Source organism: Balaenoptera acutorostrata, chromosome 4 (genome assembly GCF_949987535.1).
Source record: "Balaenoptera acutorostrata chromosome 4, mBalAcu1.1, whole genome shotgun sequence".
Classification (NCBI taxonomy): Eukaryota; Metazoa; Chordata; class Mammalia; order Artiodactyla; family Balaenopteridae; genus Balaenoptera; species Balaenoptera acutorostrata.
This window is the reverse complement of record NC_080067.1, coordinates 44,233,821-44,258,457: the sequence shown is the minus strand read 5'-3', so window position 1 is coordinate 44,258,457 and position 24,637 is coordinate 44,233,821. Positions and strand designations below refer to the sequence as shown.

Genomic DNA, 24,637 nt, shown 5'->3' with positions numbered 1-24,637 from the left:
TCTTTATTACTGTCCTGCCCCTAGGTTCATCAGAACCATTTTTTTTAAAGATTTCATATATATGTGTTAGCATATGGTATTTATTTTTCTCTTTCTGACTTACTTCACTCTGTATGACAGACTCTAGGTCCATCCAACTCAGTACAAATAACTCAATTTCATTTCTTTTTATGGCTGAGTAATATTCCATTGTATATATGTGCCACATCTTTATCCATTCGTCTGTCGATGGACACTTAGATTGCTTCCATGTCCTGGCTATTGTAAATAGTGCTGCAATGAACACTGTGGTAGATGTCTTTTTTTGGTTTATGGTTTTCTCAGGGTATATGCCCAGTGGTGGTATTGCTGGGTCATATGGTAGTTCTATTTTTAGTTTTTTAAGGAGCCTCCATACTGTTCTCCATAGTGGCTGTATCAATTTACATTCCCACCAACAGTGCAAAAGGGTTCCCTTTTCTCCTCACCCTCTCCAGCATTTATTGTTTGTAGATTTTTTGATGATGGCCATCCTGACTGGTGTGAGGATGGCCTCATTGTGGTCTTGATTTGCATTTCTCTAATGATTAGTGTTGTTGAGCATCCTTTCATATGCCTGTTGGCAATCTGTATATCTTCTTTGGAGAAATGTCTATTTAGGTCTTCTGCCCATTTTTGGATTGGGTTGTTTGATTTTTGATATTGAGCTGCATGAGCTGCTTTTATATTTTGGAGATTAATCCTTTGCAAATATTTTCTCCCATTCTGAAGGGTTGTCTTTTCCTCTTCTTTACGGTTTCCTTTGCTGTGCTAAAGCTTTTAAGTTTCATTAGGTCCCATTTGTTTATTTTTGTTTTTATTTCCATTTCTCCAGGAGGTGGGTCAGAAAGGATCTTGCTGTAATTTATGTCATACAGTGTTCTGCCTATGTTTTCCTCTAAGAGTTTTATAGTGTCTGGCCTTACATTTAGGACTTTAATCCATTTTGAGTTTATTTTTTGTGTATGGTGTTCAGAAGTGTTCTAATTTCATTCTTTTACTTGTAGCTGTCCAGTTTTCCCAGTGCCACTTATTGAAGAGGTTGTCTTTTCTCCATTGTATATTTTTGCCTCTTTTATCAAAGATAAGGTGACCATAGGTGCGTGAGTTTATATCTGGACTTTCTATCCTGTTCCATTGATCTATATTTCTGTTTTTGTGCTAGTACCATACTGTCTTGATTACTGTAGCTTTGTAGTATAGTCTGAAGTCAGGGAGCCTGATTCCTCCAGCTCCATTTTTCTTTCTCAAGTTTGCTTTGGCTATTCGGGGTCTTTTGTGTTTCCATACAAATTTTGAAATTTTTTGTTCTAATTCTGTGAAAACTGTCATCGGTAGTTTGATAGGGATTGCATGGAATCTGTAGATTGCTTGGGTAGTATAGTCATTTTCACAATGTTGATTCTTCCAATCCAAGAACATGGTATACTTCACTATCTGTTTTTATCTTCTTTAATTTCTTTCATCAGTGTCTTATAGTTTTCTGCATACAGGTCTTTTGTCTCCTTAGGTAGGTTTATTCCTAGGTATTTTATTCTTTTTGTTGCAGTGGTAAATGGGAGTGTTTCCTTCATTTCTCTTTCACATTTTTCATCATTAGTGTATAGGAATGCAAGAGATTTCTGTGCATTAATTTTGTATCCTGCTACTTTACCAAATTCATTTATTAGCTCTAGTAGTTTTCTGGTAGCATCTTTTGGATTCTCTATGTATAGTGTCATGTCATCTGAAAACAGTGACAGCTTTACTTCTTCTTTTCTGATTTGGATTCCTTTTATTTCTTTTTCTTCTCTGATTGCTGTGGCTAAAACTTCCAAAAGTATGTTAAATAACAGTGGTGAGAGTGGGCAGCCTTGTCTTGTTCCTGATCTTAGAGGAAATGGTTTCAGTTTTTCACCATTGAGAATGATGTTGGCTGTCAGTTTGTCATATATGGCCTTTATTATGTTGAGGTAAGTTCCCTCTGTGACTACTTTCTGGAGAGTTTCATCATAAATGGGTGTTGAAATTTGTTGAAAGCTTTTTCTGCATCTATTGAGATGATCATATGGTTTTTATCCTTCAATTTGTTAATATGGTGTATCACATTGATTGATTTGTGTGTATTGAAGAATCCTTGCATTCCTGGGATAAACCCCACTTGATCATGGTGTATGATGCTTTTAATGTGCTGTTGGATTCTATTTGCTAGTATTTTATTGAGGATTTTTGCATCTGTGTTCATCAGTGATATTGACCTGTAGTTTTCTTTTTTTGTGACATCTTTGTCTGGTTTTGGTATCAGGGTGATGGTGGCCTCGTAGAATTAGTTTGGGAGTGTTCCTCCCTCTGCTATATTTTGGAAGAGTTTGAGAAGGATAGGTGTTAGCTGTTCTCTAAATGTTTGATAGAATTCACCTGTGAAGCCATCTGATCCTGGGCTTTTGTCTGTTGGAAGAATTTTAATCACAGTTTCAATTGCATTACTTGTGATTAGTTGTTCATATTTTCTGTTTCTTCCTGGTTTAGTCTTGGAAGGTTGTGCTTTTCTAAGAATTTGTCCATTTCTTCCAGGTTGTCCATTTGATTGGCATATAGTTGCTTGTAGTAATCTCTCATGATCTTTTGTATTTCTTCAGTGTCATTTGTTACTTCTTTTTCATTTCTAATTCAGTTGATTTGAGTCTTCTCTCCTTTTTTCTTGATGAGTCTTGCTAATGGTTTATCAGTTTCGTTTATCTTCTCAAGGAACCAACTTTTAGTTTTATTTATCTTTGCTATTGTTTCTTTCATTTCTTTTTCATTTATTTCTGATCTGATCTTTATGATTTCTTTCCTTCTGCTAACTTTGGGGTTTTTTTGTTCTTCTTTCTCTAATTGCTTTAGGTGTAAGGTTAGGTTATTTGAGATGTTTCTTCTTTCTTGAGGTAGGATTGTATTGCTATAAACTTCCCTCTTAGAACTGCTTTTGCTGCATCCCATAGGTTTTGGGTCATTGTGTTTTCATTGTCATTTGTTACTAGGTATTTTTTGATTTCTTCAGTGATCTCTTGGTTATTTAGTAGCGTATCATTTAGCTTCCAAGTGTTTGTATTTTTTACAGTTTTTTTCCTGTCTCATAGCATTGTGGTTGGAAAAGGTACTTGATACAATTTGAAGTTTCTTAAATTTACCGAGGCTTGATTTGTGACCCACGATATGGTCTATCCTGGAGAATGTTCCATGAGCATTTGAGAAGAAAGTGTATTTTGTTGTTTTTGGATGGAATGTCCTATAAATATCAATTAAGTCCATCTTGTTTAATGTGTTATTTAAAGCTTGTGTTTCCTTATTTATTTTCATTTTGGATTTTTTGTCCATTGGCAAAAGTGGGGTGTTAAAGTCCCCTACTATTACTGTGTTACTGTTGATTTCCCCTTTTATGGTTGTGAGCATTTGCCATATGTATTGAGGTGCTCCTATGTTGGTTGCATAAATATTTACAATTGTTATATCTTCTTCTTGGATTGATCCCTTGATCATTATGTAGTGTCCTTCTTTGTTTCTTGTAATTTTATTTTAAAGTCTATTTTGTCTAATATGAGAATTGCTACTCCAGCTTTCTTTTGATTTCCATTTGCATGGAATATCTTTTTCCATCCCCTCACTTTCAGTCTGTATATGTCCCTAGGTCTGAAGTGGGTCTCTTGTAGACAGCATATATATGGATCTTGTTTTTGTATCCATTCAGCCAGTCTGTGTCTTTTCGTTGGAGCATTTAATCCATTTGCATTTAAGGTAATTATCGATATGTATGTTCCTATTACCATTTTCATAATTGTTTTGGATTTGTTTTTGTAGGTGTTTTCCTTCTCTTGTGTTTCCTGCCTAGCAAAGTTCATTTAGCATTTGTTGTAAAGCTGGTTTGGTGATGCTGAATTCTCTGAACTTCTTGTCTGTATAGGTTTTAATTTCTCTGTCGAATCTGAATGAGATCCTTGCTGGCTAGAGTAATCTTGGTTGTAGGTTTTTCCCTTTCATCACTTTAAATATGTCCTACCACTCCCTTCTGGCTTGCAGAGTTTCTGCTGAAAGATCAGCTGTTAACCTTATGGGGATTCCCTTGTATTTTATTTGTTGCTTTCCCCTTGCTGCTTTTAATGTTTTTCCTTTGTATTTAATTTTTGATAGTTTGATTAATATGTGTCTTGGCGTGTTTCTCCTTGAATTTATCCTGTGTGGGACTCTCTTCACTTCCTGGACTTGATTGACTATTTCCTTTCCCATATTAGGGAAATTTTCAACTATAATCTCTTCAAATATTTTATCAGACCCAGGTCTTCTTCTGGGACCCCTATAATTTGAATGTTGGCATGTTTAATGTTGTCCCAGAGGTCTCTGAGACTGCCCTCAATTCTTTTCTTTCTTTTTTCTTTATTCTGCTCTTCGGTGGTTATTTCCACTATTTTATCTTCCAGGTCACTTATCCATTCTTCTGCCTCACTTTTTCTGCTGTTGATTCCCTGTAAAGAATTTTTAATTTCGTTTATTGTGGTGTTCATCATTGTTGTTTGCTCTTTAGTTCTTCTAAGTCCTTGTTAAACGTTTCTTGTATTTTTTCCATTCTATTTCCACGATTTTGGATCATCTTTACTATCATTACTCTGAATTCTTTTTCAGGTAGACTGCCTATTTCCTCTTCATTTGTTAGGTCTGGTGGGTTTTTACCTTGCTCCTTCATCTGCTGCATATTTCTCTGTCTTCTCATTTTGTTTAACTTACTGTGTTTGGGATCTCCTTTTCGCAGGCTGCAAGTTCATAGCTCCCGTTGTTTTTGGTGTCTGCCCCCAGTGGGTGAGGTTGGTTCAGTGGCTTGTGTAGGCTTTCTGGTGGTGGGGCCTGGTGCCTGTGTTCTGGTGGGTGGGGCTGGATCTTGTCTTTCTGGTGGGCAGGCTGTGTCCGGTTTTGTGTTTTGGGGTGTCTGTGAACTTAGTGTGATTTTAGGCAGCCTCTCTGCTGATGGGTGGGGTTGTGTTCCTGCCTTGCTAGTTGTTTGGCATGGGGCATCCAGCACTGGAGCTTGCTGGCTGTTGGGTGGAGCTGGGTCTTAGCATTGAGACAGAGATCTCTGGGAGAGCTCTCGCCGATTGGTATTATGTGGAGCTGGGGCATCTCTCTGGTGGTCCAACGTCCTGGACTTGGCTCTCCCACCTCGGAGGCTCAGGCTTCACACCCAGCCAGAGCACCAAGACCCTGTCAGCCACATGGCTCAGAGGAAAAGGAAAAAAAAAAGGGAAGAAAAAAAAATAATAAAATTTAAAAAATTATAAAATAAATAATAAAATAAAAAAAGAGAGCAACCAAACCAATAAACAAATCCACCAATGATAGCAAGCACTAACAATGAAACTAAGATAAACATAAAAATCAGAAACAAATCAGTTGCAGACAGCAAACTCCTAGTTTATAGTTGCTCCCAAAGTCCACTGCCTCAATTTTGGGAATATTCATTGTCTATTCAGGTATTCCACAGATGCAGGGTTCATCTAGTTGATTGTGGGAATGTAATCTGCTGCTCCTGAGGCTGCTGGGAGAGATTTCCCTTTCCCTTCTTTGTTCGCACAGCTCCTGGGGTTCAGCTTTGGTTTTGGCCCCACCTCTGTGTGTAGGTCTCCCTCAGGCGTCTGTTCCCCACCCAGACAGGAGGGGGTTAAAGCAGCGGCTGATTAGGGCTCTTTTGCTGTCTCAGGCTGGGGAGAGGGAGGGGTATGGTAGTCATAATTGGAATGCGATGGGAGCCTGCAGCGGTGGGAGCCTGCAGCGGCAGAGGCCAGCATGACATTACAACAGCCTGAGGTGCTCTGTGTGTTCTCCCGGGGAAGTTGTCCCTGGATCTGGGGACAGTGACAGTGGTGTGCTGCACAGGCTCCTGTGGGGTTGGGGGGGGGTATGGGTAGTGACCTGTGTTTGCACATAGGATTCTTGGTGGCAGCGGCAGCAGCGTTAGCATTTCATGCCTGTCTCTGTGGTCTGAGCTGCTAGCCACAGCTCATGCCCATCTCTGGAGCTTGCTTAGGTGGTGCTCTGTCTCCTGTGGGCACACATGGAAGGAATCCCCTCTCCTCACACACTCCGAAACAATAGTCTCTTTCCTCTTCGGCAGGTCCAGACTTTTTCCCTGACTCCCTCCCAGCTAGTTTTAGCGCACTAGCCCCCTTCAGTCTGTCTTCACGCAGCCAACCCCAGTCCTCTCCCTGGGATCTGACCTCCGAAGCCCAAGCCTCAGCTCCCAGTCCCCACCCGCCCCGGCGGGTGAGGAGAAAATTGTCTCAGGCTGGTGAATGCTGGGCGGCACTGATCCTCTGTGCAGGAATCTCTCCACTTTGCCCTCTGCACCCCTGTTGCTGCGCTCTCCTCCATGGCTCCAAAGCTTCCCCCCTGCCCACCTCCCATCTCTACCAGTGAAGCGGCTTCCTAGTGTGTGGAAACTTTTCCTCTTTTACAGCTCCCTCCCAGAGGTGCAGGTCCTGTCCCTATTCTTTTGTCTCTGTGTTTTCTGTTTTCTTTTGCCCTACCCAGGTACGTGGGGATTTTCTTGCCTTTTGGGAAGTCTGAGGTCTTCTGCCAGCATTCAGTAGGTGTTCTGTAAGAGTTGTTCCACATGTAGATGTATTTTTTTTCACACACATACACTGTATTTTATTTTTACAAGAGATAAATAGACTGACACCAAGCATTGTAAATGGATGACCACAACAAAAGCAACAATGATTGCAGTTACCAAACACGAAACACACTCATACTATGTCATAATATTGATATTCAGTCCAGTAGTCCTCCACTGTAACAGCCCCTTTACTTTGCAGTGAAAATTGATTTGTATATTCTTTGCTTCTGAGTCCTTGTGGGATTTTTTTTTTAATTCAAACAGAAAGTCACAAAAATTATAATCATGCTCATCAGTTCACTCAGTCCCATGTAATTAATTTTTTTTCATCTTGATCTTTTGTTAGCACTTTTATGAGTTCATCAGTTTTTCATTAGAGTTCTGAAAATGCTTATTCATTCAGTTCAGCAGTACAATCAGTTACCAGAAACCTGTACTTGTCAGAGTCTTTTCCATGAATTCCTTGAAGATAAAACCCTTTTATAGGAACATATTTGCAAAAGTATCAGAGTACACCCAGAACTGTCTGTAAGTGACAAAAGACTTAAAAGTGACCACGGTTAAAGACTTGATGAAAGTTCATAATAATGCAATTGACAAGGAAATTTAGTTATTGCTGAGATATACATTTTAAAGTAATAACTAGAATTATGACTTATAACATTATACCAGAACATATAAGATTTTTAGAAATTTCATGTCATGTCTGAAACATTTATATTAACCTATTTCCATACAGATAACCCAATGAAACTTTAGTATTAGTTGTTTTGTTTGTTTGTTTTTTTATACTGCAGGTTCTTATTAGTCATCAATTTTATACATATCAGTGTATACATGTCAATCCCAATCGCCCAATTCATGTAGATGTATTTTTGATGTAATTGTGGGGAGGAAGGTGATCTCCACATCTTACTTCTCTGCCATCTTGAAGGTCCCCCCCCCATAGTTTTCTTTTATTTTTATTAAAAATGGATTTCAAATTTAAAAAAAATTTTATTGGAATATAGTTGATTTACTATGTTGTGTTAGTTTCAGGTGTACAGCAAAGTGAATCAGTTATGCATATACATATATCCACTCTATTTTTAGATTTTTTTTCCCATAGCCCATTACAGAGTACTGAGTAGAGCTCCCTGTGCTGTACAGTAGGTTCTTATTAATTATCTATTTTATATGTAGTAGTGTGTATATGTCAATCCCAATCTCCCAGTTTATCCCTCCCCTTCCTTATCTGCTGGTAACCATAAGTTTGTTTTCTATTGATACATCTGTGACTCTACTTCTGTTTTGTAACTACGTTCATTTGTACCCTTTTTTTAGATTCCACATATAAGCAGTATCATATGATATTTGTCTTTTCTGTGTCTGACTTACTTCACTCAGTATGACAATCTCTAGGTCCATCCATGTTGCTGCAAATGGCATTATTTTGTTCTTTTTATGGCTGAGTAATATTCCATTGTATATAAGTACCACATCTTCTTTATCCATACCTCTGTTGATGGACATTTAGTTTGCTTCCATGTCCTGGCTATTGTAAATAGTGCTGCAATGAAAAAAGTGGATTTAAATTTTGATAAAGTACTCATGAGGAAATATTTAGGCTTATAATGGTTGTTATTTGTTTATATTTTTAGAATTCGAGATGCAAGCATGCAGTTTAAAAGTCACCAAAATGATTTTCAGAGAGTACAGAAAGAATTGAGTCAGTTGCAACATGAGTTAAAAATTAAACAAAGACAGTCACAAATCTTCAGGTAAGATTATCTTTAAAGAATTGAAAATTATAGTATTGAAAATATACACTCATTTAATACTAACTTTATAAACATCCAAACACGTTTTAGTAATATAGTTTCTATATTTATATAGTTTAATATTATAGTGTTGTTGAAAAAAATGGAAACACTTAACTTTTTTTTAAACTATTATCTCAGCTAAATAGTTTTGCCAATAACATTTAAATTAGGCAAACACCTTGTTCTGATTTTGCAGTGACATTTAGAATGAAAGCACAGTAACTAATTTATTTTCCTCTTGGCCAGTATTTCTTGGTATACTTGATCTCCTGACCGACAGTCCAGTGACATGAAAAGAATAGAATGGGGAAACTTTCTAATTGGATAGTAATAGACCTCCTAAATTTAGAAATTTCCAATATAAATGGTGTTAAATCTGCTTTTATATAATCTTTGAAGGCTTTATAGTAACTAAAGGTAAAGCCCAATGTTCTAAAGAAAATAGGAAGTACTTTTTAAAAATGGAATTGAATATATTGAGAATATCAGAAAGAATGATTAATTTTTAAATTGAGTAACTTTTAGCTCTTAGAAAAGGGAAATAAGTTAAATGAACATTATAAATAGACACAGGTTCAGGATGACTAAAAAAAATATGCCAGGTAAATACTTTTAATGTTCTTATGTTTTCCAATCTACTTATTATTATTGGGAATATTGTTCTGTTAAAAAAATTATCTGGGCTAATAATTTTTTATGCAATATCTGGTGATAACCTGTTAGCCATCTAACCTTTCATTAATGCCTTGCACATAACTGATGCTAAATAAATAATTTTTGAATGAATGAATGAGTCTACTCACAAAACAGATGACAATTTTTGTCATCAGAAATCTTCTCTGTCCTTTCCTAGAAATCTAGTATTGAACTAGCAGGATATCACCCAGGTGACCCCAACTCTCCATTTTAGTCAGGACCATCAGTATTCAATCATGGCCCCAACAATAGCTTTGGCTCAGGTCCACTCGGGAAGTCCCATTTATTTTATCCAGATATGCCATTATGGATGGCAGGATTGACTAAATTTTAAAGGTTAGACTAGGACTAGATTAGACAATTAATGCTGCTTCAGGATATTATGGACTGATAAAGTCAGTCTTTATTATTCACATTTTACATGTAATTTGTAGTATTTTAAATTCTTGAGGAAATTTATACATATTTAAATGTTATTTTTATTCTGTGTTGTAATTTTGTCATCATTTTGCATTATACTTTTACTGCTTATTTTTTCAAATGTTTCCAAAAGATCTGTGATTTTTGTTTACTTTTAGATAAAAGACCACAAATTGGGAGTTTTGGGATCTGATTTATATAAAAAAGTAACACTTACTAGAAATTTTAGAAGTAACCATTTAACTAGACAGTATAAATAAAAGTTTGTGACAGATGAATAAAAATAATTACAGGTTTTATTAATACTCTCACTAGTAGGTACATTGCATGGGAAAAGGCAGTCTGGTGAAAATAAAATCAAACCAAAAGTTGTAGAGTTCAGTGATTTTGTTGCATTACTGAAAGCTCATTTTAAACTAGTTTACTGATTATTTAAAAAAAAAATCTACCAGAACGTAAAACTTCGAGTTTGCTGTGGATAAAGAAAAGGAGCTTATAATCTTCTCTCTTAAAGTGGTAAAGAAAAGAAGCTTGAGCTTTAGCTACTCAGATGTAATCATCTTTATTTATGGAGTCCAAAAGGAACTTTCAAGAGGTCAATGCACTATGTCTTTGAGTAACTTTGCTCTTTTAAAATTATTCTCTCATTTGTTTAATTGCAATAGGGCTTAATCACCTAGCCTCCAGCAAAGTGTTCTTCATGCTTTGTATTTTCCCTGACCTCATTTCCAACCTGTCTCTCGCAAGGGGGTGATGAGGAGTAGCTGTGGTATGCCTCAGTTGGCTCAGCACAACTGCTATTCAGAATAAAGTGTCTTTTGAGAATGGAAATTAACTTTTGAAAACCTATAAAATAGATACTAAAAAACAATATGGAATATAGGTATACTTCACTTTATGTAAAGTTGTGTATAACTCCAATATTCCAAATCAGCCCATATTTGAAATATTTTGGTAGTGCTTACTTTTATAGGATTCCTATTGTGAATCTTTCATAAATTATTTGAAATATAGTTATCCTTTAATTTTTCTTGTTTGTAAATCCAGACTCTGTCATCTCTGAAATTTTCAAGCCAGCTCCCCAAATCTCTCACTTTCACACCAACTCTTCAGGCACATTATGGCTTCTAGTTTTGTTTTTTGTTTTTTGTTTTCTGATTTTCCCAGCCATTTCCTGGCCTTTGTTTTCTAGCCTTGATCCCATAATCAGCTCATGCCGTTTCTAAACAACTTTAGTGAGATATAAGTTATATACTACAAAATCCACCCCTTTTAAGTAGACAATGTAATGATTTTTAGTAAACTTACTGAGTTCTGCAACTATTACCACATCCAATATTAGAACATTTGAGTCATCCTGAGAAGATCCTCATGCCATTTGCAATCTCTGTCTTCACCACCAATCCTAGGCAATTGCTTATCTTCTTTCTGTTTCTATAGATTTGTATTTCTCTGGACAATTCAAATATATGGAATCCTATAATATGTGGTCTTTTATATCTGACATCTTTCAATAATGTTTTTGATGTTTATCCATGTTGTATCATGCATCAGTACTTTGTTCCTTTTTATTGCTAAATAGTGTTCCATTGTCTGAACATACATTTTATTTATGCATTTATTAATTGAAGGACATTTGGATTGTTTCTGCTTGTTGGCACTTATGAATAATGCTGCTATAAACATTCACATGTAAGTCTTTGTGTGGATGTATGTTTCATTTCTTTTGAGTAGATACCTAAGTGTAGAATTACTGAATCATATGGTAAATTGATATTTAACCTTTAAGAAACTGCAAAACTATTTTGCAAAGTGGCTGCACTATTTTACATTCCTACCAGGAATGAGGATTCTACTTTCACTGTGTTCTTGACAACATTTCTTATTGTCTGTCTTTTTTTTCATAGTAGCCATTCTAGAGGCTGTGAAATGGTACCTCATTGTGCTTTGATTTGTGTTTCCCAAATGACTAATGGTGTTGAACATCTTTTCATGTGCTTATGAACCATTTTTATGGTTATTCGGTGAAATATCTATTAAAATATTTTTTCTATTTTTCATTGGTTTGTTTTCTTGTTATCAGATTATAAGAGTTCTTTGTATGTTCTGAGTACGAGTCTTTTATCTGAAATATGATTTGCAAATATTTTCTCCCAGTCTGTGGCAAGTCTTTTCGTTTTTTTAATTGTGTCTTTTCGAAGAACAAAAGTTATTATTTTTAGTGAAATACAGTTTAATCAATGTTTTCTTTTAGGGATTGTGCTTCTGGTAATGTATCTAAGAACTCTGCCTAACCAAAGGTCACAAAGATATTTTCCAGTACTTTCTTCTAAAGGTTTTATAGTTTTAGCTCTTACATTTAGGTCTGTGATCCATTTTAACTCTTGTGAATGATGTAAAGTAAGGATCTAAATTCATCTTTTTTTTAATGTGACTATTCAGTTATTCTAGCACCATTTGTTAAAAAGACTATTCTTTCCCTATTGAGTTGCCTTGGTCCCTTTACCTAAAATCAATTCACCATGAATGGAAGGAATTATTTCTGGACTCTATTCTATTTTATTCATCTATTGATGTATATCTATTCTTAATGTCAGTACCACACTCTCTTGAATGTTATAATTTTTAGTGAATTTTGAGATCAAGAAATGTAAGCCCTTAACATTTCTTTGTTTTCAAGATTGTTTTGGCTATTCTGGGAACCTTGTATTTCCATATAAATTTTAGGAAAGTCTTGTCAATTTCTGAAAAATAGCCTACTGGGATTTTGATAGGTATGGCATTAAATCTATAGATCAATTTGGGGAGAATTGCCATTTTTAAAATGTTGAATTTTTCAATCCAAGAATCCATATATCTTTCCACTGAGATCTTTAGTTCTCTCAGAAATGTTTTGTTTTTAGTATACAAGTCTTACACTCCTTTTATTAAGTTTATTTCTAAATATTTTATTCTTTTTGATGTTATGACCAGTGGGATTTTTTTCTTAACTTTATTTTTGGGATTCATCATTGCTAGTAAACAGATTGGTTTTTGCACGTGGTTTATGTATCCTGTTATCTTGATGAACCCATTTATTCTAGTATTTGTGTGTGTGTGTGTATTCTTTAGGATTTTCTTCATAGAGTATGTTTCTGCATAGAGGAGTTTACCAATACTCCAGCTACTTTTACCTCTGCTTATTTACCCTTAAAACCCTCAGTCTTTATACCCACTTACAGGTTGTTAAACACCAGGCCCTCAATTTCTTCAATACTATTCTAAATCCTCAATATTCTGCTTAAAATTCTTTGTGCTACTCATCTCTCACCAGCTGTGTGTCTTGCCTTGTATTTCACAGAGTTAAAGTTATCAACACAGGTGTATTTCCTGTGAGTCAAATGATACTTAAGTTTCAGAACCCCACACTCAGGACCCCCTTCCAAGCTTCTGGGAGGGCCCCTGGCAAAAGTAAGATGGTTTTAAATTATAATTGTAAAAATTCTGTCTCTTTGCACTCTGATTTCCCTTCTCCTACTTCTGATGTCAGTATGCCTTTGGAGTAGTCACTGGCATTTGGGGAATCTGAGAGAGAAAGTTGTTTTGGGAATATACATTATAACTGCCATTTGGAAAGACATTTTAGACTGCTTCAATTACACAAGCAAGACATTGCAGACTAAAAATAGGGATGTGTATGAATTTTTTTGAATTAATGGAGTAAAAGCAATAAAGATGAACAATTTAAACAATAGAAATTATTCTGTCATAAAAAACAAATTATAACATTTTTTCAGATTACATCATATGAGATACATTTTCAATAAAATCTCTTGGATTATTTTGTAATCCATTCAATGAAGAGGAGTTAATTATTTGAATACATTGGAGAAAGATTTAAGTTTCTTGCTGATTTGACCAAAGCTGCTGACATCACTGAATATAACATAAATATCATAGTATACCACTTCAAGGACATCTGAGATAAGCTGGTTCATGAGTTTCATCATTTCAAAGACAATTTAAGATGTCATTTTCCAAGAAAACTTGAAATGCCAAAAATTTTATCATATATGAAAAATTTTTATAAGGATTTTCCCAAATTTGACAATGCTTAATATTTACATGATATTACCAATAATGGGCTGTGAAGCTAAAAGAATCTTTCTAAACTACCACGGATAATAAAACTAATGGCCTTGCTAGATGAAAGGCTGTATAATTTTTATATTCTCTCCACACAAAGTATTATTATAAAATGGTTCTCATATGAAAAGGTGCTTGTAAAGCATGTAGCCAAAAATTTTAGACAAAAAAAGTATTGTAGAGCTGTTACTTATTAAAAAGTTATATTGTTTTTCTGTATTTTGTGATATTGATGAGATTTATTAACTTTTACAATTTTATTTGTAATGATTTTTCTCAATCTATAAGTGCACACTTTTAAACCTAATTTTGTAGTCATCTTTTACAAGAAAGCCATCCCTCTATCCACACCAATCATATAAGATCTAGGCCGCACAAAATGTGATGGATCTGCTCTTTGCTAAGAGGCTTGATTTTTCTGTTTCCTGCCTTTTTTCCCTACAGAAGCACATGCATCCGTATCTGGTCTTTCTTCTATTAAATATCCCTTTAGGCCTTGACCCCCATGTACATGACTTGCTCCCAGCAGCTGCCTTACATTGGGCCCATTAGGCCTTTAACCTTGACTTAGTTCATAGTTCTTGTCTCTGTCTTACCACTTCCTGGCTTCGCATTCAAACTTCCCATCCTCACCATTGCTCCCCTTTGCTTTAGTTATCTGTTGGACTCTTTATTTGATATATTTTTTTGGTTTTTTTTTTTTTTTTTTTAGAAATATACATTCAACTTTATTTCATTAGAAAAATTTATTTAAGCCACATGGTGGCCAAAATACCCATGTCCTGAGCAGATTCTGTCATCCCACTGCCCTCTTCAGACCAATACACACACACATACATGCTGTGTTGGAGGAGTGATTTAAAAATGTAAAACAATGAGAATGGGACATAGAATACTCCACCTTCCCCCTTCCTATAGCCAACCCACAAACCTCTTCAACTGTTATCCGCACACAGAGGAGCTCTCATGGAAGAGAGCTTTGGCTTTTTTTTAATTGAAGTATAGTTGATTTACAATGTTGTGTTAATTTCTGCTGTACAGCAAAGTGATTCAGTTATACATGTTATATACATTCATTTTTATATTCTTTTCCATTATGGTTTATCTCAGGATATTGAATATAGTTCCTGTGCTATACAGTAGGACCTTGTTGTTTATCTATTCTATATGTAATAGTTTGCATCTGCTAACCTCAACCTCCCAATCCATCCCTCCCTCAACCCCACCCCTTCCTTTGATTTTTTTTTTTTTTTTGAAATCAACATCTCTCTTAGCTCCCTGGTCTGCATGCTGATTGAGGATTCCCTGTGGCTTTTGGTCACTCAGGTGGACCTTATTAATTAACCACACAGAATGACACCACCCTTCTTCTTCCCGGCAAAGGCTAATCTTTCAGCCTTTGTTTTACATCTGTCCTTTCTTTCTAGCTCTTTGCACAAGAAATGATCACATCTCTTGCCTGTGTTTTTTAGCCTCTGTGACTGCACTCATACTGTCTGCTCAGCTCTGTAAACATTCAGGTGTCTCCCATCCTAACAAACCATTCTACTGTGTATCTATCTTCCTTTTTCTCTCCTTGCTGCCTCAATCAAGGTTCTTGATTGCTGGTACCACATAACTATTTTCTCACTTCTGCTTTACTGCTCAGTCTTTTCCTACCTGAAGCCTCTCTCTGAGGTCACCAAAGACCTCCTTAATACCGGATATAATGGACTCTGTTCAGCCTCTGTCTGAGGCCTTAGACAATGACACTACTCTCTACTTTAAATTCTCTTATCCCCTGGCTTTTCTGATGTTATCTTTTTGGCTTTTCTTCTAACTCACTGGTTGCTCCTCTCTCGTCTCCTTTGAGGGTTTCTTTTCTGATTTATTCCCATAAATATTAGTGTTGTACAGTATTTTATCCTCAGTATTTCTTACTTCTTTATTCCTCCAACAGAGTGATCTATTTTTTTCACTCATTCATTCATTCATTCATCAATATGTGTTGAGTACATACTATGTGGTAGGTACTGTCCTAGGTGCAAGGGAGACTCTGATGAACAAGACAGATACAGTCTCTGCATAATAGATCTTAGTCTACTTAGGTAGATAAATATTAACCAAATAATTAACTCCCATGGCTTCAGTCATCATCTTTTTGCTGATAACACTCATATCCTTGTCTGCATCTTGCTTGATTATTAGGTAAATGATACCCAGGACATCTGAAGTAATAAAAATCATTGAGATGGTAAAAAACATGTGGTTACTTTGAGCTGTGGCATTTGATGTAGGAAAAGCACTGGATCAGTCACTTAAAAAGGTTTCATTTATTATTACCCCAGGTTTTACACTGCCTGTAGGACTATAGCACAGGAAGAATGCTGTCTACAAATCTGAGATTCTCTTTTAGGCTCAGTGACTAAGTCACTTTTTAATTTTTAAAATTTATTTTATTTATTTTTTTTTTGGCTGCATTAGGTCTTCATTGCTGCAGGCGGGCTTTCTCTAGTTGTGGCAAGCGGGGGCTACTCTTCATTGCGGTTTTTGGGCTTCTCATTATGGTGGTTTCTCTTGTTGCGGAGCACGGGCTCTAGGCGCGCGGGCTTCAGTAGTTGTGGCACGTGGGCTCAGTACTTGTGGCTTGTGGGCTCTAGAGCACAGGCTCTGTAGTTGTGGCACACAGGCTTAGTTGCTCCGTGGCATGTGGGATCTTCCCAGACCAGGGATCAAATCCGTGTCCCCTGAACTGGCAGGCGGATTCTTAACCACTGCGCCACCAGGGAAGTCCTGACTAAGTCACTTTTGACTGAATTTCCTTCACTAAATGTTTGCTGTTAAATTAATTTTAAAAGATTAATAGAAAAATGTGTATGAAAGTAGTTAGCTATCTTTATTTATAGTTAAAATATTATAACACAATGGAAATGAGTTGGGGTGACCATATACCTCAGTCTTCCTGGGATAACCCCAGTTTGTATGTTATCTCAGCGAAATGCAGATAGCACCTACTTTTACTTTCATAACTGTCTCCATTTAAACAGTAGATTGTATGGTCACTCCAAAACCATTTTTCAAAGAAAACCTTTTTTCAAATACATATTTTTTATTATGCTTGCCATTTTTAAAAATCCTAATTTTTCCTTACTTCTTTACAGTCAGAGATTGACAGAATACAAGTATCTCTGGAATAAGACTCTTTCATTACTTACTTTTAGTAAAAGGGAGCTAACCAGTATTAAAAATGAAGTATATGATAATTTTCAAAACTGGACTTCACTGAAAGGAGAAGTTTTTCTACAAATTAAATCCATAAGTGAAACAGCCTTGACAGGTTTGTTATATATATTTAGAACATAATCGTCCTTTTTTTGGTAAATGGTATATCATAAGTAATGAAATAATGATACTTCATTTTATGTGATGGGAATTATGATTAATTTTAAACCTGTTATTTGTTAGTATACTAGATGACCATTAAGATCTATTCCATCCCTGAAATTTAATAATTATAGGCCTGATCTAAGATAAGCTCTGATACATCAATCTTGAACTGTGACCAGAAGTCTGGTTATTCCTGTTAAATGTACAAATTTGTATTTTAAAACTTCTTTTCTGTTAATGGCTGAGTAGCTCTAATTAGATCAGATTTCCCACAGATAACAACTATAAATTCTGGACAAAGTAACTACCTAAAAACACTGGAGAGTGACCAAGACCAAGCACATGGAGGGAGCATAAGAAAAATTGAAAGAAGGCCTATTACTATTTGAAAAAAGCCAATCTAAAACGGCTATGTACTGGATTATTCCAACTGTAATATATGACATTCTGGAAAAGGCAAAACTATGGAAATAGTAAAGAGGTCAGTGGTTGCCAAGGTAGGAAGGAAAGATGAATAGGTAGAGCATGGAGTATTTTAGGGCAGTGAAACTATTTTGTATAGTATAATGGTGGATAGGTGTCCTTATACATTTTGCCAAAACCCATAGAATATACAACGCCAAGAGTGTACCCTTAATGCAAGTTATAGATTTGGGATGGTAATGATGTGCCAATGTAGGCTCATTAATTGTAAAACATGTACCACTGTGGTGCAGGATGTTGATGGTGGGGGAAGCTATGCATGTGTTGGGGGCAGGGAGTATCTGGGAATTCTCTGTACTTTCTGCTTAATTTTACTATGAACCTAAAACTGAACTAAAGAAATCTATTATTTTTTTAACTGAAAGAAGGGGATGGCACTGGGTGAATTCCCTGTTTGTTGTTGTTGTTTGTTTTGGTGTTTTTTTTATGGCTATTAGATTGAGGGCAGGGTACAATCTATTCCAAGCAGGGAAGCTAGAACTTTGATAGAAATCTATAGTCTTTTTGGCTTTAAGACTGGAGGACAGAAATCAAGGCAGCCCCAGCTTTGAGAAGTGAGAGGATATCCTTGAAAAGAGATAGAAAGTGAGAGCTCAAATTTTGCATATAAACTCTTCCCAAATCTCTGGCTTATCCCTAGAATATGTGTGTACAGGAAGACTCTTAAGTAGCTCATCTAAGGCTAAAGCAATTGACATTACCTGCTACTACCCTAGGGGAAACAGTCTTTAGTATTTGAGTTCAGCCAAGTTAACTACCTGTTAAAACAAAGCAATACCAAAAAAAAAAAAAATCAATACTCTAGAGGAACATAACAGAATCCAGTGTCTCCATAACATAACATCCGCAATGTTTAGGATACAATCCACAACTACTTGAACTGGGAAGAAACAGGAAAATGGCTTCTACTCAAAAGAGCAGACAGTCAATAGAGACCAACCCTGAGGTGGGCCAGATGATATCATTAGCTGACTAGGATTTCAAATCAGCTGTTAACTAGGTTCAGTGACATAGGGGAAAATAAGTTCTAGAATAGGCAAAACTAATCTATAGTGGGAAAAAAAAAACAAAAACAGAAGTTACCTCAGAGGGGAGGATTGACTGGAAAGGGGGCATGAGGGCACTTTCTTTGGTGATAGTAATGCTCTCTATTTTGATAGAGGTTTGGGTTACACAGTGATGGATTTTTCAAAACTCATCTATTGGTACATTTGAGATTTATGCATTTCTTTGTGGGTATATTTCACTCAAAAAATAGAAATCTATATTGAACGCTAATTAACAATGTGCATGCTGAAGTATTTAGGGAGTCAAATATATTGACTTATCTTGAAATGCATAAATATGTAAGATGGATAGAGGAATAGCTATGTTATAAAGCAAATATAGTAAAATGTTAATTGGAGAATCTAGGTGGTGTGTATATTTGAGTTCACAGTACAGTTCTTCCAACTTTTCTGTATATTTTAAATTTTTTATAGTTAAATGTTAGAAAAAGAAAGCATTCTAACCATATAACCTCAGTTTCCTAATTTTATTATATAATATTTGCCTTTAGAAATGAGTTGTATGTGACAATACTCAAAATTTTAAACTAATTTTGAGAATTAAATTTGGACAAATACAGATGAATATTATAACAACCATGTTTTCAACTGCAAAAATTGTTAATTTTTAATACTTTACCTTTAAAAAAAGAAAATATATTTCAAATATAAAGTACTGTTAAAGTATTGTTATACTTTAATATGTATGCATGTACTAATTGTATTTATTATTTTTACATTAGATTTTAAATTTTATATAGATGGTATCTTATACTTTGAACTTGCTTTTTTCATTCAGTTATGTTTTTGAGATCAATATTAATATAGATAAAATATCACATGTATGTTAATGTCTTAGTTCAGCAGACATTGAATCAAAGGTATAAGTGCACGTAGTTTATTTGGGAAGTGAAGTTCACGCAGGTATAGGGACAGAAATGCAGCCAATAAAGGTTGCACTATTACAGGGGGCAACTGGAGCTTAATCCCATGAAGGAACTGAGAAATGGTTTAAAACACATGCCTCAGAATTCCTCACTCAAGGAGTGAGGGAGCTGGACATCAACTCCCAAGAGTCATTGGTTAAGGGCTGCTCCCAGACAGTGTAAACTCCTTGGCACCTGTAGTCTGCCATTTGGTGGGAAGTGCTACTTTCTGCAGTTCCAGGGAAAAGATTCCTCCAGCACAGAGATGCAAATAGTGGGAACTGGAAGTTGGTAGAAGAACATTGAAAGGTTCAAGGGATATGAGCAGGGCACTGACAGTGTCCACTACAGTTAATAATATAGATATACTGTTTTTTATGCATCATTTCCATTATTTGAACATTCACATATATCTTTTGATGAATGTATGCCTTTGTTTCTTTCCGGTAAATACCTAGGAGTAGAATGGCTGGGTCTTATGGCAGGTTATATTTAACTTTTTAAGAAACTACCCAATAGTTTTCCAAAGTGGTTGATCCTTTTAAATCCCTACCAGCAAAGTATGAGAGTTCTAGTTGCTCCATATCCTTGTCAACACCTAGTGTTGTCAGTCTTTTAAATTTTAGCCATTTTAATGGGACAAATATAGAGGATATTAATCCACATTCAAATCACTTCTCGATAATTTTCTCATTTTTGAGTGTCTTGTCACATCTTATTATAGAATATTTACCTCATAATGTCAGTAATGATGAACTCAGTCATACCAGAATAGGAGAAGCATCAGCTCTACCCATTTTTGTTTTCATTTGTGTTGCATTATTAGTATCTTCCCTAATGCATGATTTCTTTGGGGGAATCTTTTAAGCTAATTGTCCACTTTAGGACTTAGTTTAGGTAAACCACAGAGGAGCACATAGACTGCAATATGTCACAATCACAGAAAGAGATAGAAAAGCAAGGAGGTACTGACAACCCCTCTGCATGGAGGAATATTACTCCTTCCTCACTTTAAAAGCTCACTCACTTTATTCTCACTGAATGTGACCCATATAATATAAGGACAAAGGGAAGTACTGCAGGTACATGAAGGGGAGATTAGCTAAGGGTCTCCCAGAACAAGTAGCTGCCCTTTCTTATGACTTACGTCTTGTTTCAGATGTCACCTCTTCAGAGAGCTCTTTGCTGGCCATCCTAGTTAAAGTAGTCTTCCCTTACACTTCTCTATCCTATTTTTCTGTTTCATTTTTAATAACATTTATCACTGTCAGAAATATTCTTATCCATTTACTGATTTATGTGTTTACTGCCAGACTCCTCACACTAGGCTATAATCTTCAGGAGGACAGGAATTTTGATGGCTTTGCTGAATGCTGTCTTCCTAGTGTTGTTTTTTTTTTTTTTTTTGGCTTTTTAAACAGCTTTATTGAGGTATAATTTGCATACCATGACAATGACCCTACATGTACAATTCAATGATTTTTAGTAAATTTTCAGAGTTGTGCAAACATCACTATAATCCAAGTTTAGGACATTTCTGTCACCCAGAAATATTCCCTTGAGTAAATTTGCTGTCATTATCCACCCTCAGCCAACCACTTGATCTGCTTTTTCCCTCTATAAATACATGCCTTTTCTGGATGTTTCATATAAATATATAGTCCTTTATGTCTAATTTCTTTTATTTAACAAAATTGTTTTTTAGGTTCATTCATGTTATGGCTTTCCAGTTTCTCTCTATCCTTACTACTATTTGATATTATCTGTCCTTCCTAGTGTTTTGAGAGAATTTTGCCTGTCACAGTGTAGGTGCTCAGTGAACATTGTAGAATTTAAATGGAAATAAAGGACACCCAAATTTTAACCCAGATTAAATCTGATAATTTTTATGTTCCTTTTAAAACCTCTGAGTATTTTCTAAATGTTTTTGATAATGCTCACTTATTACTTCTATATCTAGGGAGAGAGAGTAAGGAGAAAGAAGAGGCTTTGTTTATGAGTTACGTCTGCCTGAAGCTATGGGTTACTATCAGTAGTAAAATTCTCAATCTGATTTTTAAAGCTTGTTTGAAACTTATTTTTTGAACTTTAAGGAGGGAAATGCAAAACTTGATGATTCTTTTTTTTCCTTCAAATTCAAATGCCTTTAAGGATTTTTCTGACTATAAACATAAAATAGCCTCAATGTTAACACATAGAAAATACAGAAAAAGAACAAGGGAGGAAGTGAACATCATCTAAAATCTCATTCCACAAAGATATCTGCTGTTAACATTTTGATATAGAACTTTCTAATCTTTATTTTCACCACATAGATATATATACTTAATAATATATCATGGAAATATACAGTCATGCCAACTAACTGTGTAAACTATGTTGACATAACATCTCATTGTAGGAATGTATCTTAACTTATTTAACGGGCTTTCTATTTGTGGACATTTAGGTTGATCATAGTTTTTGCTTTTATAAATAAGGTTTCAGTGAACATCTTTACTCATGAATCTCTATGATGTTGTCCCATTTTTTTCTTTAACGTAGTTAATTCCTAAAAGTGGTATTGAAGAATCAAGTAGTATTACATTTTATCTAACATGAGAAGACAGGAGGTAGTTTTCAAACCTTAACTTTAACATTTACCATTATAATAAATCACATCGCTTTTATATCAGAAGTGTGAGGGCTTTGTTTGGAAGTTACACAGTGGTGATTGCAGAAGCTCAGAGATGGAAATACATACACAAGGACAGTATATTTAATTTCCAAGCAAGAGCTTAGTGACCATAACAGTTGGGGTGTGTGAAAGTGAAGCTATATTATTGTAAGGGTTTTTCCCCCTCTTTTTAAAAAAATTTCTTCTTACTAAATGTTATCAGCACAATCGAAGCCTCAGGGCACATATATACAAACATGTACCAGTATATGCAAAACTACAAATATGCTGATGCTTGCCTTTTTATAATCTCTGATCAATTTGAGCACACTTTAAAATTAGCAGCAGTTCTAGTAAATATATAAACATGCCAATTTCACAATATAAAATTTTAAGTAAATAATCTTTATCTTAAATTTAGATTCAGAGAAAATAGAGTGTAATGCTTTTGAAGGTTAATTCTTGTAAAGCTTGAGTAACTATCACACCTACACAAAAAGATGACCAAAAGCCTAGGAAGTATATAGACCTACATTGTCCAATATGGTAGCCACCAGCCACACAGAGCTATTGAGCACTTTGAATGTGGCTCTAGTCTGTCTTTGAAATGGTAGTATTTTGGATATGTGGAATTAAATACACTGTTAAAATTAATTTTACATGTTTCTTTTTACATTTTTAATGTGGCTACTAGAAATTTTTAATGTATATATGTGGCTTGCATTGTATTTCTATTGGACAATGCTGGTATAAATGGTGAAATGAACTTTTTATACTTTAAAACTGTTAAAATGTTATAATTTTATTTTGGTTTATTTCCTATTTACAAAAATTATAAGGGCTTAATGTCAGTTATAATGACACCCTTTTATTTTGTTACTGTTTCTTATTTCTAGTTTGTTGTCTTGACTATTCAATTAAGCTTTTACCTGAGTTTATTAACACTAACTCCAAAATATATCTGTACCCCCATGTTCATAGTGGCATTATTTACAATAGCCAAGACATGGAAACAACCTGTATCCATTAATGGGTGAATGGGTGTGTGTGTGTGTGTATATATATATATATATATATATATATATATATACACAATGGAATATTATTCAGCCATAAAAACGGAAATCCTACCATTTGGGACAACATGAATTGACCTTGAAGATGTTATGCTAAGTGAAACATTGGGATGGCCAAAAATTTCATTCGGGTTTTTCCGTTACAGCTTATGGAAAATTCCGAATGAACTTTTTGGCCACCCCAATAAGTCAGAGAAAGACGAATACTGTATGATCTCCTCGTATGTAGAATCTAAATAAATAAATAAATAAATAAACAAACAAGAAAAACTATACATCAGACTCATAGAAAAAGAGATCAGATTTGTGGCTATCAGAGGTGGAGGTGGGGAGGGAGAGGGGGAGTTGGAGTAAGGTTGTCAAAATGTACAAACTTCCAGTTATAAGATAAATAATTACTAGGGACATAATGTACAACATGATGACTATAGTTAACACTGCTCTATGATATATAGGAAAGTTGTTAAGAGAGTAAATCCTGAGAGTTCTCATCACAAGGAGAATTTTTTTTCTTTTTATTGTATCTATATGAAATTATGGGTGTTACTAAACCTATTGTGGTGATCATTTCACACTCTATGTAAATTAGACCATCATGGTGTACACCTTAAACTTATACAGTGATGAATGTCAATTATTTCACAATTAAATGTTAAAATTAAATATATATGTATATATATTTATTTAGACCCACACGAATATGCCCAACTGGGTTTTTTTTTTATTGAGGTATAGTTGATGTACAATATTTTATAAGTTTCAGGTGTACAACATAGTGATTCACAATATTTAAAGGTTATATTCCATTTATAGTTATTATAAAATGTTCACTATATTCCCTGTATTTTACAACATATCCTTGTAGCTTATATGTTTTATACAGCCCAACTCGTTTTTGACAAGGGTGCACAGCAATTCAGTAGAGGATAGCCTAGCCTTTTCAACAAGTGGTGCTGGATATCAAAAACTTTGATCCAAACCTCACACCTTATAAAAAATTTAACTCAAAATGGATTATAGACTTAAATGTAAAATATAAAATTATTAAACTTTTAGGAAAAAAAGAAAATCTTTGTAAACTAGGATTCTTAGACTTGAACTTAAAAGCATGATACATAAAAGGAAAAATTGATAAATTGGACCACAGCAAAATTAAAAACTTTTCCTCTGCGAAAGACCCTGTTAAAAGGATGGAAAGGCAAGTTACAGACTGGGAGGAAATATTTGCAAAGCACATATCTGACAAAGGGCTTGTATCTAGAATCTATTTTTTGTAAACTCTCAAAGCTCTACATCAAAAAAATAGTGCAATTAGAAAACGGGCAAAATAAATGAGCAGAAATTTCATCAAAGAGGATATACAGGTGGCAAATAAGCACAAGAAAAAAATGTTCAATA

General features: G+C 35.0%; 1 protein-coding gene across 1 annotated transcript in view; it reads left to right on the top strand.

The window, feature by feature from the left end:
* Positions 1 to 24,637, top strand: part of LEKR1 (leucine, glutamate and lysine rich 1) — a 268,126-nt gene that overhangs the window by 115,754 nt on the left and 127,735 nt on the right. Inside the window, exons 4-5 of the mRNA XM_007164823.2 lie at positions 8,284 to 8,403; positions 16,827 to 17,002. Of these exons, the coding sequence (XP_007164885.2) occupies positions 8,284 to 8,403; positions 16,827 to 17,002 (296 nt within the window). The remainder of the gene's footprint in view (positions 1 to 8,283; positions 8,404 to 16,826; positions 17,003 to 24,637) is intronic.